Here is a 21,440-nt window from a genome sequence, read left to right on the forward strand (position 1 = left end):
CTCAATCACTTCCAACTGAGTTTATCAATGGGATTTAATCACTCAGGGAGATCTAAGTTTGCATACTAGATTCTGGCACACTTTCTTGACGTTTTGATGACCTCAATGTAGTATCAGTACTTTCTGTATTACTAAATTCATTTATCAGAACGTTTGTTATTTAACAACAGTAATCCAGTAGGTTTATTGTACGCTATGACATGTTAAGGGATAGTTTGACATTTTTCTTGGTAAGAGTTACCACTCTCGTAACTTTATGATGAATTGTAATATAGCTTAGCTTAGCACAAAGACTGGAAACAGGGGAAACAGCTAGCCTGGCTCTGTCCGAAGCTAAAAGAAACCACCACTAATTAACAGATAAAATCTAGTTTGTTTATTTTGTACCAAAACCTAAATGTGTAAAAAGAACGGCATATTGTCGTTTTATGATGTGTTATGCGTCAAGCTATTTCTTGGCTAGGTGTGTCACTTCCTTTACATTTAGTTCTTTGTACAGATTATGTAACGTATTAAGTACTGATCATTACAGGTGCTGGGAGGCACATTTCGTTACCTTCAGACAGAGCCAGGCTAGCTGTTTCCCCCCGTTTTAGTCTTTGTGCTAAGCTAACAAGCTGCTAGCAGTAGCTTCATGTTCACCATACAGAGTGGTATCAATCTTCTCATCTTACAGTTGGTAAGAAATTTCCCAGAATGTAACTGCTGCTTTAAATGACCAGCTGTCTTTGTGTATGCCCTGATGTCTTTGTTTGTTTCTCTTCTGTTTTTATAGCATACTCCACGTCAGGCGCCACAGCTCCCAACAGGTTTGTCGGCATCGGATCACGGGACAACAACTTTCTGAACATCCCGCAGCAGACACAGGTAGGAGTCTGGGATACACTGACAGTTTGTGTAGAAGTCTGTTTCTGCTGTGATTACTGGTCAAACTCAGGAAACTTATTAACTGTGTGGATGTTCGCCAAAATATTTCTTATTCCCTCACTACCTCAAACCTGCTGCTGGGTTTCCTCCACCTCTCCTCTCCTACCATCCCACAGCGCACCATCAGTGTGTGCAATTGTACATCTGTATTTTACTGTACTTGTGTGGTTTACCATATGTGCTCGACTGTTTATTTGGCACATATGGAGCCTACCCTTCAGGCAGCAGGCTTTCTCCCTCGCTGCCTTTTTCACTCCCTCTCCTTGTTACCTCTCCTTCTTGCCTTCTCTACTCCACTTTCCCTTTTCAGCTTTGTCCTACTCCACTCTCCTCCCTCCCCCTTATTAATTTTCCCTATCTCAGCCTTGTTCTCTCTCCTTCTTTCACCTTCTTTCCTTCCTTCCCTCACCGCCCTGCGCCTCGTTCGTATGCCTCCTCCATTACCACCAGTACTTTTCTCATTAGTGTCCAACCACACCCACCTGGAGCCAGCTCGGCTCTGCTCTCAACACATGGAAACCATCTGAAACGTCTGTGCTGCTGATCCCCTCCCTTATTTCTTTGCACTCCGTTCTTACTTTTCCTCACTTTCCATTTCCCCCCTTTCCTGATCCTTTCTGCCCCTCCACTCTTTATCCCCCGTCCTCTGTTTCTCACTCCAATCTTTATCTTCTTTTGCTCCACCACTTTTCACAATTTTCTTCCCGCTATTCCTCCTGCTGCCTTCTTTGTTACTCATCTACCTGAATAGATTTGTGTATGTTATACACAACTTAACACACTATGTGGTCAAAAGTAGGTGGACACCCGACATCCATATGTGGCTGCTGAACATCTCGTTCTAAATTCATGGCCACGTACTTTGGCAACATGCTGCCATAACAGACTCCACTCTTCTCGTTTGAGGCTTTCCAGCACATTTCTGAACCCGGCTGCAGGGACTTGCTCCCATTCAGCCACAAGAGCATCCTAGTGAGGTCGGGCACTGGTTTTGGACAATTAGGCCTGACTTGCTGTCAGAGTTCCACGGGGGGCTCTTCCATGTTAAAACAGGACGTCCCCAAACTGTTTCCACAAAGTTGGAAGCACATGTCTAAAGCATCTTTAAATGCGGCTTTTTCTTTTTCTAGACCAAAGAATGAAAAATAGCCCTACACCATAAGTATTAAGTATATGCAGAATCTACATACTTTTGGCCATGTAGCCTGTCTCCATGTTGATGTTCAGTGCAGAGTGGGACGTAATGTTGGAGTCTGGTTTTACTTTTAACTGCAGAACCAAAGCACACAGCATTAATAGTTTGCATGTGCCTCTCAGAAAGGACACAAAAAGATTGATGATCTTCTAAAATAAATGATAGATCACAAGACAAAGAGCATGTCAGTTTGTGGTGACTACAGGAATGGCTGGAGAAGCCCTCACGCTGCTAATGGTGGGCTCCGTGTGCCCTCTAGTGGCAGATGTGAGGCACTGCAAGCAGGGGAGACGGAGGAAAGCGACAGGGTTTTTCGGCCCTGACAGAAGTCACGTCCCAGCCGTCTCGTTACCCCCAGCAACCAGACATGATGTCATAGCCAGTTGATCTTGAATTTGAGAAGGGGTTGCTTGAGAGGGTGGGGACGGGGGCAGGAAAGAAAAGAGGGTGGTCACTGTCTGCTGCCAAGGATTTAGTGGGAGTGTTCACTGGAGATTGTGTGTGTTTGTGTGTGTGTGTGTGTGTGTGTGTGTGTGTGTGTGTGTGTGTGTGTGTGTGTGTGTGTGTGTGTGTGTGTGTGTGTGTAGAAGGAGAGGTAACTAAGAAGGGAGAAGTTACAATGCCCAAAGCCTGCTGGGACAGTGCCCAGGGGAGTAGGGTAGCTGAGAAGGGCAGGAGGCAGAAGGGGGGTATTCATGCGACCTGTTCGAGTCAAACAAAACAAAAGGCCGCTTCCCTGGAGGCTCAGAGTAGTTTCCAAGGCTTGACTTCTAGAATGTTGGCGCACAGTGCCAGATCCTGCAGGCCAAGCAGGGCAGCCAACAACAGCGACGGTGACCCATTTCTGCACCCTGCTCACGCTGAGCGGGAGAAACCCAACGTGGAGATGGTGCAAGTGACAGGGAGCGCCAGACTGCTCTCCCCCTGCTGCTGCTTGGCCATTAGTAGTCATTCACTGCTCGGCCAAATCCGAGACACTGCGTACTTCGCTCCAGAAAAGGACAGAATTGATGGTGATAGCTGGGCTGGTGGCCCAGAGGTCTGTTCTGTCACTCACTGAACTATAGGAACCTCTTGTGGCCAGAAGTCAACACAGTGCACAGTCATTTTCAGGGACAAAGTAAGAAAGACACTTTACAGTACAACGGTCTCCGTAGGTTGCATATTTCCTTCACCCGTCACCACATCTTTACCTCGCCAAAGGAGGTTATGCATTCGCGTTTGGTTTGTTTGTGAGCAGAATTTCCTTAAAACTTAAAGAAAGGCTGTAGCATGGGCCAACGACGCACCATTACATTTTGGAGCGGATCTGAATCACGGCTGGATACACACATTGTTTTTCACTTACGGAAACGGACTCTGCTCTCTGAGTGCCCTTCTTGTTTTATTAGTGATCTGAGTGACATGACTGTTGGTTGACTGAAATATTTCAGCAACTATTCAATAGATTTCCATGAAAGTTTAATAGGAATAATAAAAGACAATGAATAGACGTGCAAACAAAAGAAGAAGCTGCGCAGCATGAGAGTGTTGTTAACAAAAACAGAGAAATGTATAAGCTTGGTCAAAGTCATGGCAGGGCTACAGTATTGGATTGCATTAGATTATAAAGGTGAACCTAATAAAGTGATGCCCTCTTTTGTCCTTCCAAGCCATGGAAGTGCTCAAACTGCCAGTCAGCAGAATCCCCCATTTGCAGATGATTCAATTGTGTTCTTGGTGCTTTTGTTATTTTGTCCACCACTTGTGTATGCACATGTTACTGTTTCTCAGACTAACGTGATCTCATTCCCCTTTTCCCTTTTTTCTTTTCCAGTCTTGGTTCCTCTGACAAGATCTGTGTACAACCCAGCAACTAGAATTCTTTCTTTACAATCGGAAATAGAAAAACAGAGAAACAACCCGCAGGACAATAACTGTCCTCCAACCAACCCACCGACCGGCCCTGACAGTACGTCTCACCTGATAACAAAATATAACCAAGCAACGCAGGAAACTACAGCATGACGCTTTTGAGAGGAACTCTGGACTCATTTTATCCAGTCAGAGGGACGACCTGTTTCGAGCAAAAGATGGATCGATGGAAAGATGAAAGGATTGACGAGAGGATGCCAGGAGAAAGACGGGGTAAAGGGACGAACGGCAGCAAGCAGGTCTCTCCTGAAACCACCGAACCAGCACAACACAGCAACGCAGGAGGAACCTGAGCAGGGGAACAGCGGTCAACTTCTCCTGCTTCGTGAGGACGCATTGTGTAATGAATGGCTAAGAAAATCAACAGTCCAACAAAAAAAGAATCAGGTTTCTACAACACAGATGTAACATTTCCCCACAATGAATCTACAGCAAAGCAAAGACACTGTTTGGTGTCCAATGAAAGCTGCAGTCCATGATCCTGTGATGTCTGTCATCACCCAAAACTAAATTGACCAATCTTTCACTCCCTCTGAATGACTCTACAAAGTCCCTTTTTACCCTACTACTAACTAGAGTGAGACCATGCCAAAACATATCTTGATTAAGGGTTGCACTAGAAGCTGAATCAATTAACACTAATCTTAACGATGTGCACTATTTACCTACAAGGCATGGGAGGTAAACCAGACTTGCCTGTTTTAAAGAGGAAAAACCGAGGTACTAGAAGCCTTCACGTGTCCTCTCCCCCCCCCCCCCATCGTTCAGTTTGACAAATCATTGGCCTCCGCTCATTCTCACATCTCCCCGCACAGCACGCACTCACACAATGAACACAGCATGTGTGTACGATTGAAAACACACACAGTTGCCCAGTCAGACCTTTTAGATTGTAGTATTCATAGGTGGTGGTGTTGTGTTATCATATTTTCATTGTATATGCACACAGTAAGCCCAGCAAAGTATTCGATTAGATATCCAAACATCGCACACACACACTGAAAATCACAGTATATGTGTGTGTGTGTGTGTGTACATCATTACTGACAGTTTTCACGACTATAGACAGCAGCTATTGGTTCCCCCTTTGCCCTCTTGTAATGTAGATGAATGATTTTGTTATCTCTTGTGTGTTCTCTTATTTGAATTTATTCCTTTTGGATTTGTACTATTTTATAATTGTTTTGTATTTGAATGACAGCACCTTATAGAGAAACACAATAAGAAGTGGGATGTTGAGGCGGTGTAGACAGGGTGGTCGGCTGACCTGGATCAAATAGTATGTGCGAAAGCTCAAAGACGAAGTTTGCCGTTTTGGATTTTTTACCAAGAGTTGGATGAGAAGATTGTTACCTCTCTCAAGTCTGTACATGAAATAAGAGGCTACCAAGAGCAGCTGGTTAGCTTAGGTTAGCATAAAGGCTGAAAACAGAGAGATACATCTAACGCACCTCTGCTGGTGCGTCTGAACGCAACCTTAAGCCTGGAGACAGCGTGGGACGGGACTCCTTAAAGACATGTACGCCCTACGCCTCGTCCGTTGCAGTATTCTCCGACACAACACAAACACAATATTCTGAGAAGATGCAAAAGAGTTTTACCGGCAAAAAGCCATAGACCAAACATTGAATTGTAATTAACGGAAAACTCTTATCTCATATCAAATATTCATGGACATACTTTATTGCCTTTACACGGTCCCTTTAAAAATATTTGGAACAACAAATGTATTCTAATAAGACAAAGTTTGAAAGGTTGAATATCCTGTAAACAATCTGATTGGGCTGGCAAAATATTTACTCAAATGTAGATTTCTAAGATGTCCTGTGATGCTTTAGTGGTGCTGGGAGGCAGATTTTGTTATCTTTGGATCGAGCCAGGCCAGCTGTTTGCCGTCTTTGTGCTAAGCTATGCTAACCGGCTGCCTGCGATGGCTTCGTCTTTAACAGGCAGACACGAGGGAGGTGTCCATCTTCTCGTCTAACTCTCAGCGAAAAAGCGTCTTTTCCACAATGTCAAACTGGTTTGTTTGTTCTCAGTGCCAGATAAACCTATTTGCCACTCACTGTACATGGAAGACCACACAATGCAGGGTTTTGACAATCACAGGAAGCTTATTTTCTGGGAAATGTACTTGCTGAACCACACAGGTCAACACCCATCTACTATTTGGCCCAGGGACTGCTGGTGGTGGTGGTTATATGAGTGATAGAAAAACCGAACCAAGGAGGGAAGGTTGCTGAAGATGGGACCCAGAGTAAAGGAGAGTAGCTCTTCTTTCTGTCTCCCTAAAAGTTTACCCTGTTGTTTACACTCCCAGACGGGCCGCTGCTCCAAGAGCAGAGGGAGCCACACTGTGGAGCAAAATGAATATGTGACATATCTGGCTGTTTGAGAGGGAACGAGGGCCTCTAAGGCTTAGCAGTAGGACGATCACCCACGTGCCCACTTTTGTTTTGGTGCACAGGATGAGGTAAAGGATATCGGTTGCTATGGTATTCCCCCCCAACACACACACACACACACACACACACACACACACATGCACACACCAGCACTCCCCCTATTGTGAATCGATGAGCCCTTAATGATCAAAACTGCACTAAAACAATCATACCAGCCAATCTTTTCATAAGAATTACAGTAGATTGAGCACCGCTTAGTGTTTCAGATCAGAGGATGCATCACTGCGATGGAAACAAAGCGCTCAGACTTCTTAAACACACAGACTTATAAAGACCACTCACTATTTACGCAAACTTGTCCCCCGTGCCCGACTGAATTCAAAGGGAAGTCTTAAAAATAGACAATCTGAGGAGGCCTTTATGCTTTTAATCGTTTTATATCATTAGCCCACGACATTTTCTGACTGATTCAGTTATTTCCTGTTAAAAGTTCAAATCATCCGACCTCACAAAATAACTGGACTGCCTGGCCATGTTCTTCACTGCAGGGAAACACAACATAGTTGGCCACGCGAATGGCGACCATCTCATCAGCTTCGTAGAGAGAACTAGCTCTGCTGAGTACGGCGTTAGCGATGGCTAAAGTGATTTCTTTTCTAATCTATGGAAGTGCCTCTGTATTCCCATTATGCAATTTGTCAAACATGAATTCAGGTTCTTTTTTCTCACATATAAGCTATAGTGAATGGTGAAAAAATTTATGTCAGGAGAGAGGTGGGGAAAAAACGGTGACAGCTCACTAGATAATCGCAAGCATCTTTATATATAATACACATATATATTTATAGATATATACATTTTTTTATTTGCAAGATAAGCTCTGTGGCAGTCTAGTTATTTTTTGAAGCATGGCGTACATCGCACAGTCATAGGATGCATCTCAAAAACCCGCCGATTAGAGCTAAAGTACCAGTCTCTAAACCCACATGAAATGACGTAAAATAAAATCCATGGCAAACACAACGATAGATTCATAGACAGTGATGATAATGTAGTTGAGGATAATTGAAAAAAGAACAGATTAGGTTTTGTTGTTTTCTTTCTTGTTTTGATGGGAAGTATTGTTCTTGAAACTAAATGATGTATGTTGATTGAGCCATGTGCAATGCCTTGGTAGAGGAATTGTGTTTGTTTGTTTGAGGGTGTCACGAGAAAAGAGGGGAAATCCTCAACGTTTTTTTGTTTATTTTCAAGTCCACATGCTCTGGGACTCTAAATACGAGGGCGGCGAGAAAAATATCCCAGTCTTTGTAAGTAAGTTTGGGGAAATTGTTTTTAATTTCCTTTTTGTTGTTTTTTTGTTTTTTGTTTTATCACTTTTTTAAGAAAATAAACTTTATTTCTAATTTGTTTTCAAAATGTGGGAGGGCTGAAGGAACAATTTTGCAACTCATAAAATATATATCACTATGAAACCTGGTGCTTTCGTAAAGAATAAAGTACATTCAATCTCTATTATACATAAATAATAATAAACGAAATTAAGTGTTATCATAAAAGCAAATTTTAGGAAAACATGCATTATTCTATTTCTCTTTTTTGTATTTACCGAGGGGGGAGGGGTTCATTGTATGAAAAGGTTGTTGTGACAAAAGGCATTTTTCCCCCCCAACCTTTACACCATGTAGGAACAGTCGAAAGGGAAAAAAATGTATCCAACACTTGTGATCCTCGTGTGGGACAATGACAAGCTTCCCCAATTTGGGAGATGCACAATTAGGGATTCAAAGAAAGAAAAATGTGATGATATCTGGTTTAATGTGTTATTTGGTGTAAACGTGTCGTTGGTTCAGGGAGAGGGAAATATCAACCTCTGTCTGGTCAGAGGGGTGCTGTCATCAATTCAAGTGAACCCCACCCCCCCTCCCCTCTTCCCCCCCCGAATCCCCATCTCCCACTGTAAATGATTATAAATATTTGTTTGGTGATGTAGTGTTATAGACTCAGAGCATCTTAAAGGTTGTCCCTAAAAAGTGCCTTTTGTTCACAGATTCCATCTTGTAATCCTGAGTGCCCATCTCGGAAAAAAAAAAAAAAAAAACGTCCCCTCCTTCATACTTCTATATCTTTCTCTTCCTCTTCTTGGAGCTTTTTAAAGCAGTATACATAGTACTAAAGGAAATTGGTGTGATTTAGTTCCTCTTTTTATTGTTGAATAATTAAGAAAAGCATAAAAAAAGCCACAAAAAAAAGATATTTTCTGTCTTGCTTCTCTTCCTCTGTATCTTGTCTTCTGTCTATCTTGGACACTGGATTAGTCTGTAGCCGCGTAACCCTCTCCTCCCCTCCCCCTCCCTTTTCTCCCTTTTCTCTGAACGGCGGGGTTTAAAAAAGAAAAAAAAAAAAAAAAGAATACGCAAAGATTTTTTTGTCTGAGCAGAATGCAGTTAGCTCACATGTTATTCTTGTCTGTACGCTTCACAATGTATTACCATACCCATCTTCTTCAGCTTCTCCATTCAACAGCTAATGTAAGTGAACAAGTTACACCACGGGGCTCTGGGCTGTGCTGAGGACATGGGCCGGGTCGGAGCAAAGAAATAGTTCCCCTGGGAGCATTAATGGCGGAGGGATACGAGCACTCGCGGGAACTTTTGGTTTTGGACTTAAGCGAGGGAGATAACCAGTAGGACTGCTAGTGTAGGCAGGTTTGTTTGTTATCCTTGTTTGTTATCTATTTTTTTTTTATATAATTGAATTTGGATTTGCTTTTTGATTCTTTTTTTTGTGTGTCATTGTTACTGTTTGTTAGGCAGAAGTTGCGTTGACACCTTAAATTATGCACTTTTCTAGGGTTTGAATGAGACCAGCTATTTTTTATTTTTAGAGGAATAAAATGACTTGAAGCACCTTATAAGCGGACTGGTTCCACAGCACGGAGACTGAAAGGCTCAGATTTAGCACAATCATAAAGAGATGTTCCACATTGATTCACCAATGCCATTCTAAATCGCAGTGTTTGACCAAAGCGATATGGTTCCAAAAGCTGTACGAAACTAGTTGGTGACTTCTAGAGAAAAGCACCGTAAAATTCCACCAGCAAAATCAAATTATTACAGATTTTTGTCCTGCAAAAAAAAAGAAAAAAACATTATATATATATGCAACTTTTTATTTTTCTTCATCAAACAAACTAAGCCAGCAGCAGTATTATCAATCAAGCCTTTGACAAGTGAACGCGTCACAGTTGAGAAGCCATATCGGAGAGGGATCAGTTGCACGGGGCAGAGAGTGTGTGTGTGTGTGTGTGTGTGCGTGTGTGTGTGCGTGTGTGTGTGTGTGTGTGTGTGTGTGTGTGCATGCGTGTGTGTGCTGTGTTGAGGAGAGGGTGTCTACAGTGTCTGCCCCTGCACTGTTCAAAGAGCCCAGTCGAACCCTGTCGAACCGTCCGCCGTTTTAATTGTTATTGTTTTGTAGGATGCTGGGGTTTAGTGTAGCCCGAGCCCCCGGCCAGCCTCGGCCCTGTAAGCCTTCCCGCCCCGAGTGCTCCTCCTCCTCCCTCAGAGCAGTGCCCCATCCTCAGGCGCACCCCCCAGAGCCCATGGTGAAATGCATGTGTTAATTACAGTTTCTTTTCCATAATAATAATAAAAAACAGTTTGAAAAGAGCAACACCTTTACTTGATTGAATAAAAGGATGTTCTTGACTGTATCTCGGCTGTGATTATTGCTGTGTCATTTCAGTGGCCATGGTGGAAGAAGTACTCCGATCCTTTACTTCAGTAAAAGAACCACAATGTGAAAATACTCAGAGTACAAGGAAAAGTCTTGTATTTAAATCCCTACTTAAGTAAAATGACCTAAGATATTATTGTATATGACATAATTAAAAAGTTAATACTGATAGATCCATCTGTAAGCAGCATTTTACTGTTGTAGCTGATTGAGATGGAGCTAGCTTTAACTACTTTATATACAGTAAGGTTTAGTCAAGCATACTAATGAGGTTTAGTAAAACATGTTTTGGCTTAAAAATGAAGAAGTTAAAAAATAAAGTTACGTTAATTACGTGACATCACTTTTCTTGCATAAGCCATATCAGTTAAAATAACTACACAAACTCCTGTCCATCCTATGCAAACGTTCTTCATCTTTATACTTTAAATACGCCGCCGGACATCCTCCTCTTCGGCCATCATGATTACTACTGCCGCAGCTACCGTGTGAATAAGTAATGACGGAGTTCTGATCCTACTTGTAGGTGTAGCAGGCACCTCTAACACATGTAGGAGGGCGGGACTGCTGATCACTGATGAAGGCCATTAAATGGCATGATATCCTCCGAAGTGGTTTAGTCAAGGTTTACAACTTCAGGTTGCTGGTCCACAGTGCATGTCTGTATTGTCTCTAATAGCAGACTGTATGTCTTTGTTATATATATGAGGAAGCAGGTGTCCGGTAAAAGGAATATCAGGAACTTAAATCTTTATCACTTCATGTAAGCTCAATGTTGATGCAAACTCACAATCACAGGACCGGCCTAAAAAATATGAATCTCCCTCAGACATGTCGGCATCAAACAAGTCTGTTGCTTCTTATTAATATCAGATTATTTTAATTGAATTCAAATGAAATGACTCTCAATCCTCAGCAAATTGTCACTGTTTTTGTAACCAGTGTGTATTTCCATCAGTAACATCCAAGAAACTTCAAACTGCAAAGACCTGATTATTAAAACAATTATCACTTTTTACTGATATGTATGTATAAATATGTTTTTACAGTTTGAAAGTGCTGAATTGTGATTTTAGAATAGTTGAGGTTAATTCCTGGTAACAGCTGTGCTCGTGGGCAGAGAAGTTCACCTTTAAAGCTGCATTCATTCATACTTTTATATGAACTAGTGGGTCAAAGGACTACGTGTAACGTGACGGGTTGCTCTTCATGATGAACCCCAAAGAAGGATGACCACATTCAGTGTTCTGCTCCTCTCAGCGCTTCAGTGTTTTAGCATCATTGTTCAGTCAACAGCAGCCGACAGACAGTAATTGTGTTTTATAGTATTTCAGCAAACAAACACTTATTAAAGTTTTAAACTGGTAATCTGTTGAGAGGAAATAAATATATCTTAATATAAAAAGAACAATACAGTATCCTATTTTTAATTGATATAAATGATTCAATTAACTTATTGATAATTAGTTTACTAATATATTTGCCTCTTTTAATTCATTTGACAATTTTACGTTACATTTTAAGTTTGATTTAAATTTTGTCAAAATGTATCAGAGTTCACAAATTCTACTGTTATTTATTGTATGAATCCTGTCATTTGAACTATTCATTGAGGTATTTGGCCTGTATGTATGGAGTTGCATGTTCTCAGCAGCTTGTATTGAGTTTCCCTCCAACAGTCGAGATGTGCAAATGAGGTAAATTAGAAAGTGTCGCAGGTGTAAATGTGTTTCACATGTGACCGTTGGTGTTCCCTGCTTCTTATCCACTGCATGCCTGGATTAACCCACTAGAGGGCCTGCTGCTGACCCGGTGAGTATGTGTGCACCCTGAGCATCATCCTGCATCTTACTCCGTCTGAATGTGCAACAGAGTCAAAGGCCTGCGAGAGAAACTGCTGATATGTGAAGTAGTGCAGCAGTCTAAGATCATATTGATGCTGTAGGACAGTTAAAAATACACAGAGACTTGAGACAGTAAATGATTTCTTTTAGTTATTGTCTGTTTATGAACCCACATCAGGCTGAGAACCTTAAATATTAACGCAATAAGCTTCATGATACAGTCAACTGTAGTGGACGATCTGCACATTCAGTGTGATGGTGATGATTGATTATATCTGTAGCCTGTATGTGCGTATGACATGTTCCTCGGCAAATAAAATCAGGTCTTCAGTCGACTGCTTTGGAAACTTTTCAATGCACATTTGTAAAATGAGTCCATGTGTGAAGACTTGCATTAAAATTCTTGTTCTTGGATATAATTAATTGTATATTTTGTTAATTATTTACATCTTTTCTTCAGTGTGCTAAATGCCAAATAAACAACTTCATATCTTTTTATATGAAACTATCAATTCTTAACTATTTGTAACACCAATTAAAGGGCCCCTGGACACAGGCATGGAAGTCTGTGGTATCCTGGTCCTTTACATCCATGGTACCAATAAGCTAACTACCTATCGGGAGGGAGGGGCGGCGTCACACCCCTCAGGCCCCGCCCCCAAAGGTGCAAGTATATTTTAAGTTGAGCCCAAAGGTTTGCCAGAAGATTTAGACAACAGTAAAGTTACTTCAGTGTCATTTATTCAGAATTTATTTGAACTCAGATTTAATCAAATCAAATTGTTTAAAATTCTAACAATTTCCCAGGTTGAGATGAAGTTACAGTAGGATTTCTCTAAAAGTAATTGTATAAAGATCTAGTTCCCAGTTCTTTCCCTGAAGTGTTTTTAATATCTGAACAATATAACAAGGCAAAGAAAAAGCTTTTTTTAGACTTTTTTTCATAGTACAATGTATGATGGTAGTAACAATATGACTGGATAAAGTTGTTTATTCTTAACGTATCATTTGGAACCTATTAAGAGTTGACCTACAGAAAAAGAAGAAGTCGTTACAAGGTCCTGGATAACTCCATGCAGATGGTTCAGACCTCGCCAAGCAAAACACACAGATTTATATGCAAACATATTTGCATATAACACATACGAACATAAGAGTGAAGATATCTAATAATTTTGGTTTACTTGTAAAAATGTCTTCCCACATACTGAGAGTCAAATCCTGGCAAACTAAAGGACAGAGTTAAGAGCGTGGGCCATCTCCATACAATGACCCTCTTTTGGTAAAGTTGGGGGGAAAAATCATATTCTGTTTATGCAATCAGCTGCATCTACTGACTGAACTTTACCAAATGAGGGTAAAACTACTTCACCTTAGTGGCCAGTGTCAGAATCTTGGGGAACCTAATGTTAAAGTTGCACAGTAGATTTTTATGGGAAGTGTTATCAGCACCAAAAGCTATCGGCACGGACAAAAAAAAGGCACAGCATTTGCAGGGACTCTGATTGGCTGCAATCTGTGCAGCCACCATGGAAGGACAAAGTGAACAGAATACCCAGATACTTATTTGTCAGTTTAGTTCCCATTGTTCCCCCCCCCAAAACAGACTGATAGACCCCAGCAACATCATGGCAGACACATACAGAGGGTAGCACGGTTCGGTCCATCTCTGCCAATATCATTCTTGGACGTACGTACATGAGGCTTACAGAGGTACATACAAGCAGTTACACACACTGATAATGTTGTCGAAGTGCAGTGAGGAGAATGTGCTTCCATACAATCCAGCTACAGCATTAACAAACTTAGAGAATGCAAATTGATTACTTTTTTTCAGCTTAACTGTATCGCATCCACCTGCACAGGCACACGGACGTACTCACACACGCAGACACAAGCACACACTCTGGTCGCAAACCCTCGCCCCCCCCCCCCCCCTCCCCTAATGTCACAAAGCGCGTCTAAAATCAAATTATAGTGCTCCCCTAGACAAACCCACACATTCCATTGGAATTCACGTGGATTTTATCATCCCCCACTCTCTCACACCGACCTTCCTGCACACAACCTCCACTTTGTGTACTTTAAGCGTGTAACCCCCGCCATAACCTAACCCACCCCCACCCCCCTACTGGCTCTCCCCTCTCCTCCCCTCCTGTTGCGTTGAGCTGAGGGTGGAAGTTGGGGGGGGGTGCAGTCTTTATGCTGGGCTGAAGAGGGGAAGGGTAGGAGGGAGGAGCAGGAAGGCAGCGCTGTTCAGTCATCTTCCAGTCCCTGGTTGAGGAGAAAGTTGGCTGCCAGGTTCTCGTTCTTCTCGCAGGCAAAGTAGGCCTGGATCACCAGAGCCTCAGGGAAACCCAACGCTTTTAACTGTTCGGACAGAGCGAGAGAGGAGGGGGAGAGAAGATGAGGGTGGAGATGGAATGGAGCTTGTAAAAACAACACAATCTTCTGATGCAACAGAAGAAACACATTTGCAATATTTGCTCTTCATTCGTCACTCACCCTTTCAATGGCTTCCTTCTCCTGAGGTGTAACCTGGATATAGTTGACGGGGGCGCCCTCCTCCCCCGCTGCCCCCATCTCTCCAACTTCTGGCGCCTCTCCCCCCTCTCCCACTGGCTCGTTCAACATCTGGATGAACAGCTCCTGATGCTGACTGATTTGCTACGGGAGGAGAAAGTAATGTTATTATCCGACACCAGGCGGAGATCCATCACATGAAGGGTTTTCATAGAAACACAAATGTGAATTTGCAAACAAAAATAAATCCAAATGCAACGCTGCTTGCGTTGTAGCATTAAAGACAATAAATAGAGATGACCTGCAGGAATATGAATGAACATGAAACTGGTCTTGTGCTTGGTGTGAACAGTTCTCAGTGAGTGTACGACTGCTACCTGTAGGAGCTGAGGGTTCTCTCTGCCTAGTTGCTGGAGGAGAGCTGGTAGCAGAGCAGGGTTCTGCTGGATGGCCTGTCTCATGTGCAGAAACTGGGGCTGGGTCCGCAGGAATGCAAGTGGGTTCTCTCCTGATGGCATAGGAAAGAAAGTTGCTTGAAAAATAGCTTCAACGATTAATGCTTATTAAAATATTCATAACAATTCTCTTATGTTTCGACTAATCGTTGCAGCTCTAGTCCTAATAAGACAAACGGTGCCGTTCTGTAGGCAACTAACGAGTCGAACAAGAATTTGACACATGACCACGGCAGAGGAACATTCCGTGACTGATGAGTCATGTGATGAGGCTGCCAGTGAGGCTATGACAGTTAATAACTGTAGTCATCTGTAAATGTGTCTGAGTCACATGTTTAAATCTTCTGGAATAAAGATTCTGATGCATGGATACTAGCTTAATACTTATGGGATTGTTTCCATTTACACAGTAGGGCGAGTCAAACACTTAAATGTTGACTCCATGTGTTTTTGGACTTAAGTAAGCGTGTGCCTCACCCTCTGCTAGAGACGGGGCTTCTGTAGGTCCAGACGCGGGGGCCTGAGCCGGGGGATTACTCTCCTGGACTGGGCTGCTGGGGATACCCTGGAAACAACAACACAACTGTCAATCACACACTCACACACACACACTCCTTGCAAGCTGCCAAAGAACATGGAGAGATCTTACAAGTGCGAGAGCCATGGGAGTTAGTTTGTAACTGACCATTTGGTTCATATTAGTTGCCGATTATAACTCAATACTTACTTATTTAATAATAATATTTACTTTGAATACATTAACTAGGGATGCTCAAATATGGCAAAATTCAATATTACAATTATTTTTGGTCAATATTAAGATCACGATTACTCATCGACTTTGGAAACATGCATTTATTGAACTTCAGTGTTTCCCCCAGGTTTACTACTTTGGGGTTGTGCTGTCTGGGCTGGATGAGGTCCGTGCGACGACGGCGGTGGGGGGGGGGGGGGGGGGGGGGTGCGTGTGCGGAGCGAAGCCCCGCTCTTCGCGAAACAGAGCGGAGGAGGGAATTTGAATGCTCAAAGCAAAAAAATACTTTAATTTCAGGGGGGGTGCAGGGTACGGGAAACACTGTAACTGTATTTTAAAATGTGTCTTTTTTTAAACGTTTCACGTTTTTAAACCTGAAATATAAATTCTTACTTTACACAAAAGCTGTCTTTCTGTCATCTCGGCTCGAGTTGAACTAAACATGGCTGAGAGTGAGTTTGGGCTTTTAGGGAGTTTTAGGAGAGTCTCCCGCAGGACTTTGTGAAGAAAATGTTGTACATTTTAAAGTTAAATGCACCAATCTGCCCGCAGGGAGAGGGGGCACAGCGAGCACTAAGTCCACAGAGGTCGGGCTGTTAGGCCAGAGCCAGCTTCTCCAACCGAACCCAGAGCCAGTCGCAGCGCTACGGAGGAAATGTGCCCGCAACCACATTGAAGTGTACAAAGATTTCTGGTTCATTATGTAACTGTGCCGGGACAAATTAATTAATGGGAAACAATGAGGGAGGGGCAAAATGGCACTAATGTAAAAGGAAAGGGGTGCGCTGGATTTATAACCCAAGACAAAACTAGTCACTGGGAAATGAAATACAACACAATAATCGTTTCAGCTCCATCTTGTTTTCATAGTAATTGCAAGCCAAAGTTTGATGAATCGCACAGCACGTACGCATTTAATCCATCAAAGAGACAAACGCCTCGCTTCAGTATTCTTTAAATAACAGTTGCCAGTTCATTAGAAACAATTCGCCAAAAACTACACAGACCACCATGGAGGTTCAAATGTTTTTGTAATCGGGGGTTTTCAGGAATTCATTCAACTTTATGGGGATTAAAGTCATTTTAGAGGTGGAAGCCTTTACTATACCAAGAAGATTATATCATATTTTGTGTTCCCCATTTATGTCAAAGGGAGAAGAACACCTCTCAGCATAATATCAATATACCTCACTGAGGAAAGCTTGTGGCACAATGATTAATTACACTTAAACCAAATCAAGAACCGACTGTCTCACACTGTTAATGTGCATAGAGTTCTTTCAGACTATAGTTAGCCACCCTCTTCCCAAAATGTGACTTCTTCAGTGTGTAAAAGCAGCGAGCAGACAAGCGAGCGGGGACACCTTGTGAGAGCGGAGCTACAGCTACTATATTTTACTATTTCTATGAAGGAAGTGGATTACCAGGAGAGACAGCCATGACGGTCAGTAGGCACAGCTGCTGCACAGAGACGTTGAACTGGTGCTTGTCAGATGTAATATGAATGTGTGTGTGTGTGTGACTCACAGTGAGAAGGTACTCCACAGCTCTGTGGGGGTTGTTGAAACTGGCCCGGAGTGCAGCCACCACTCTCTCCCTTTCATAGCCCATAGACATGATCTCTGTGAGCATGGCCTCGTACTCGGCTCCAGTCACTGAAAATGCAACATGAACAAGTTACTAACTCAGCATATTTTGTATATTTGCAAAGTGACACCTTAATGCTTGACGATCAACAGGGACATAAACACAAAAATGTTCCCGTCAGAAGTAGCAAATGTAGCAAGTTCCCCCAAAACATTTTTGTTCTTTTTGAATATATCACTTAGTTTACAAATTTGAAACACTACAAACCTTAAAGAAATACCTCAAATGTGCCATTATATTCTGAGAAGTTTGTACTGTACATTTACATTATTCATGAGGCCACTGAAGCTGGCTCCTTTGTGGCATATGCTGTATCAACGGTTTTAATGAACATAATAAATCTTTTTGCTATGATGGCGGGTAGACACTATATGTTACTGTAACTGTCAACCTCACTACAGCTGGATACACACATGTACATTCCTCATGCCAGACAAACCCTTATTTTTCATTTTCTGGGTTTATAGAACTATAGAAATAGAACTAAACCTTACGTTACCACTGAGGAATGACCTTTTATATGAAAAGTTTAAACAACAAAGACAAAGAACTGAATCTTTAAAAACATAAAGTTCATATCAGAGGGTCCATACGGCTTTTTAAGATTAAAATTCAAGTATTCAAGGTACCTAAACCAAAAAAAGTCTTTGTCACTAAACTGTTACTATAAATGAAATACAAAACATAAAGCTTACAGAATTCCTTTATACCCACAGCAATCGATGTATATTGGAATGTGGTTTATTTTACCTGCTTTTCATATGAACTTTGATTGTATGATTATTAAAGTGCTTAGCTAGCTCGTAGTTTGCGCCGCGCATCTGGTGATTTTTTTTGGTGAACAAACAGTAACTCCCGTTGCTCTCTGTGGCACCACAATAAGGGATGTCGTACTTTTGTGACAAGTCTAAATATAGAAGCAGTATGTATTGCACTGCAGCCTGTAAAGTCCCTGACTCATAGCAGTAACAATTTCTGGCACAGTAAACATAACTCAAGTTTTACACAAGAAATGTACTGCTGTCTTAATATTAAACCATTTTTAACACTGCTAATTGTCTAACATTGTACAATTTACATTTAACAGCAGTGATCAAATAGCCGCTACTGCGTCGAGTCCATTACAGCTGCACAGCATGCAAGTGTGGCAGTGATTCATTTGTTACCTACCCAGCGCTGAGGAGGCATCCAAGCCCTGACCCGCGGCACTGGAGCTACAAAACATGAAGGAGGAAAATCAGACAACCTCCACAATATGTCTGTGATTCCAAGGTGATGAGCAGAGCCGTAGACACCGATGGCCCAAAATAAAAAAGTTTTTTTAAGTACACCTCCTTGTTTTCCAGGGGCTTAGCTGTGCCACTTAGGAATATTTTTAAATGGAAGTCTACTTTTAGGAACTTCAAGGTGCATCTAGTAAACTAGACCATTAATAACAGCTAAATTAATGGAATACTTAAAATGACCTAATAATTACTTTAAAAAGTGTCACATTGACATGCTCTAACCCTAAATATTGAAATCTGAAAATATAAACTGTGGAATTGATTTTCCCAGCACTTCTATGGGAACGATTTAAATAACACTATACGTTGTGTAATAGACAGGCTGTACCTGGCTGGTTGTTGGGGTTCTGTGGCTGCGACACTTGGCTCCTCTTTGGCCTCCTCGGAGGGAATGGGGACAGCTGCTGGGGTCGGGACTGGGACTGGAGCTGGGGTTGTAACCGGGACAGCTGTTGACGTGGAGCCAGAGTCCTGTACAGGGGGCTTGGGTGCTTCTGAGGCTGGAGGCGAGGCGGCAGCTGCGGGTTTAGCCTTGAGCCAGTTTAAAAGAAGGTGCTGTTAGACTAGCAACTTCATAGTGAAAATGTCTGACATTCTAATCATCCAAGAGTGAGTAATACATTATAAATTACCTAATCACTGAGAGTAGATTAGCTCAGAGAAGTTAAAACACCACCACAATAAAACCCAACGTCATCTGAAAGTATTACAATCAATGAAGATCTTACCTTAGAAACCATCACTACAACAAAGTTTTTCTCATCAATATTGTAGTCCTTAATAGGTGTGTCATCTTGCAGGATTTTTCCAGCGTATATCAGCTTCTGCCCAGATACAGGAAAGTTGTCTTTTCCTCTTTCTGCTTCTATCTTCTCTTTTAAGGCCTTCACCTGATAAAAGGAGAGATTAATCATAATCAATAACCATCAATATGCAAGCACTTCCTAATGGTCTACTCCTGCTTTTATATCTATGCATTAGTATCCATACTCTGTAAAAAATTAGTCTTTCATAGAACACTTTCATTTTATAGGACCTCGATATACCCCATATTAACAAAAGAAATGTTTATGTGGACCAATGACGGGGTCATTATCAGGAAAGGAAGAATCATAGCTGACTTGCAAAAGCAGATTAATTAACAGGGTTTCAGTCAGATTCAGTGTATCGCACAGCATGACAGTGCTCACTAAAAAAGATAAAAGTGAAACATCTGAAGGATATCCAGTGTGAGTAACGCAAGTACTACACAATCTAATGTTCATTTGACGCTGGCCCTGTTAGCTACATGTCAAAGATGTGAACATGCTAACAAACTTAGCTAGATTCTCAGTACGCTACCAATAAGGCTCATCGTAATTAGCAGTGTCATAAGCGTTAGCATTAGCAATGGCAATTATGTTGTAGTGGGAAGCTTGGGCTCATCACAGAAGTTACAGCAGTCCATACTTTTTTCGCTTAAGGTGTTAGTGAAGGGCAGCAGCAATGTAACCACGACACAAACTTGAAACGGTAAGAAATTCGTGGGCAGTTGCGTCGCGATGACTTTGTTAACGGGCTCTTCGATAGCTAACTGGCTAACGTTTGCTAGTGAGGTTTCGCGTTGTTTAGCACCCGTTTCATGTGTTGCGTAAAACGTGGTATTAACGGAAACACTTTTGCCGAGACTACCTAAAATGTTGTTATTATTTGAAATATCAAATAAAACTGTTGTGTCTACACATAAAGTTAAAACATTGGTCCCGCAGCTGGTACTGTTAGCTAAAGTTAGCAAGTTAGCTAATAGCCACTCACCGTTTGTACGGGGTCTATCTCAATTTGAATAGTCTGCTGTTGCAGTGTTTTAAGCGTGATCTGCATGGTAGCGGTAGCTGACGTTGTGTCAGATGTGCTTCAAAAGGAGAAATAGTTGCTCGCTATACAGTTAATTTGTTTTTAAAGTTGGCGTTTCTGGTAAGATAACGACTAGCCGAGAAATGTGTGTATCCATGAGCACTCAGCAAATCGCCATCTTTGGTGACAAGTTGGTGGTGCGGCGAGAAAAGCTCCGCTGGAAGGTACGAGATCTCGTGCTGTACAACGCGACTATGATAAATCGGTGTAACCTTTTAACATGTAACAAGTTTCACTTGATTATTTATCTTTTTTAAATACCTATAAAATCATTTTGGATATTCATAATCACAGTGTATCCAATGAGGATAATAATTCAATATATCTGCAATTACAGTCCTACTGGTAAGAACAATAATTCAATATACTGTAGGCCTATCTCCAAATATATAGTCATATTTCATGCTATTTTATCATTATTACATTGATTTGGACAAATATAATATAATATATAGGCTATCAGCAATTTCTTTATTAATATAATTACTTAGAACAGCAATCTAATATTTGTAATTACATTTTGTCTTGTATAAATGCCTTCTTGCTAGTATGAATCAACCATTAATTTGTATTGAGAATATAATATAGAGAATTAACTATTTGGTTTTAGTCAACTGTATGAAATGTGAATTGCAAATATGTCACGTTATGATAAATAATAAACAACAGATATTAAATGATCTACGATAAGGCCCTGTACACTCACACAGGTGTTTTCAATTACCCTGGACGATGAGCACCAATCAGCAAGTATCGGTGTCTGCGCTCACCATACCTAGCTGGTTAGCTTAGCTCGTTGTACTAAAATAAACTCTAAGGAGATGGCTATTCATTTTTTACATTACAAACACGCCTGTTTTTT

General features: G+C 41.6%; 2 protein-coding genes across 20 annotated transcripts in view; one reads left to right on the forward strand and one right to left on the reverse strand.

Annotated features, from left to right (window-relative positions):
* The window catches only part of nfixb (nuclear factor I/Xb), a 130,298-nt gene extending 121,390 nt beyond the window's left edge, over window positions 1–8,908 (forward strand). For all 19 annotated transcript variants that reach the window (XM_029437285.1, XM_029437287.1, XM_029437288.1 and 16 more), the window contains 2 exons: window positions 776–867; window positions 3,939–8,908. In XM_029437285.1, the coding sequence (XP_029293145.1) occupies window positions 776–867; window positions 3,939–3,953 (107 nt within the window). In that variant the 3' untranslated portion in view covers window positions 3,954–8,908. The remainder of the gene's footprint in view (window positions 1–775; window positions 868–3,938) is intronic.
* A 3,836-nt stretch (window positions 8,909–12,744) lies between these two features.
* Window positions 12,745–20,751, reverse strand: rad23aa (RAD23 homolog A, nucleotide excision repair protein a). Its single transcript, XM_029437305.1, has 9 exons — window positions 20,480–20,751; window positions 19,414–19,575; window positions 19,014–19,216; window positions 18,570–18,613; window positions 17,280–17,407; window positions 15,476–15,563; window positions 14,921–15,051; window positions 14,526–14,687; window positions 12,745–14,390 (listed from the first exon to the last, which is right to left on the reverse strand). The coding sequence occupies exons 1-9, from the start codon at window positions 20,543–20,545 to the stop codon at window positions 14,277–14,279; spliced, it is 1,098 nt and encodes a 365-aa protein (XP_029293165.1). The 5' UTR covers window positions 20,546–20,751; the 3' UTR covers window positions 12,745–14,276.
* Between the last annotated feature and the right edge of the window lie 689 nt (window positions 20,752–21,440).

This window comes from Cottoperca gobio, chromosome 8 (genome assembly GCF_900634415.1).
Source record: "Cottoperca gobio chromosome 8, fCotGob3.1, whole genome shotgun sequence".
NCBI lineage: Eukaryota > Metazoa > Chordata > Actinopteri > Perciformes > Bovichtidae > Cottoperca > Cottoperca gobio.

Bases quoted from the DNA above. Each gene is read 5' to 3' on its own strand.
- rad23aa (XM_029437305.1), bottom strand. From the start codon at position 20,545: ATGCAGATCACGCTTAAAACACTGCAACAGCAGACTATTCAAATTGAG. The intron at 17,408-18,569 runs GTAGGTAACAAA...TTGCATTTTCAG, and splicing joins GGATGCCTCCTCAGCGCTGG to TGACTGGAGCCGAGTACGAG. The intron at 15,052-15,475 runs GTGAGGCACACG...CTATGCCATCAG, and splicing joins AGCCCCGTCTCTAGCAGAGG to GAGAGAACCCACTTGCATTC.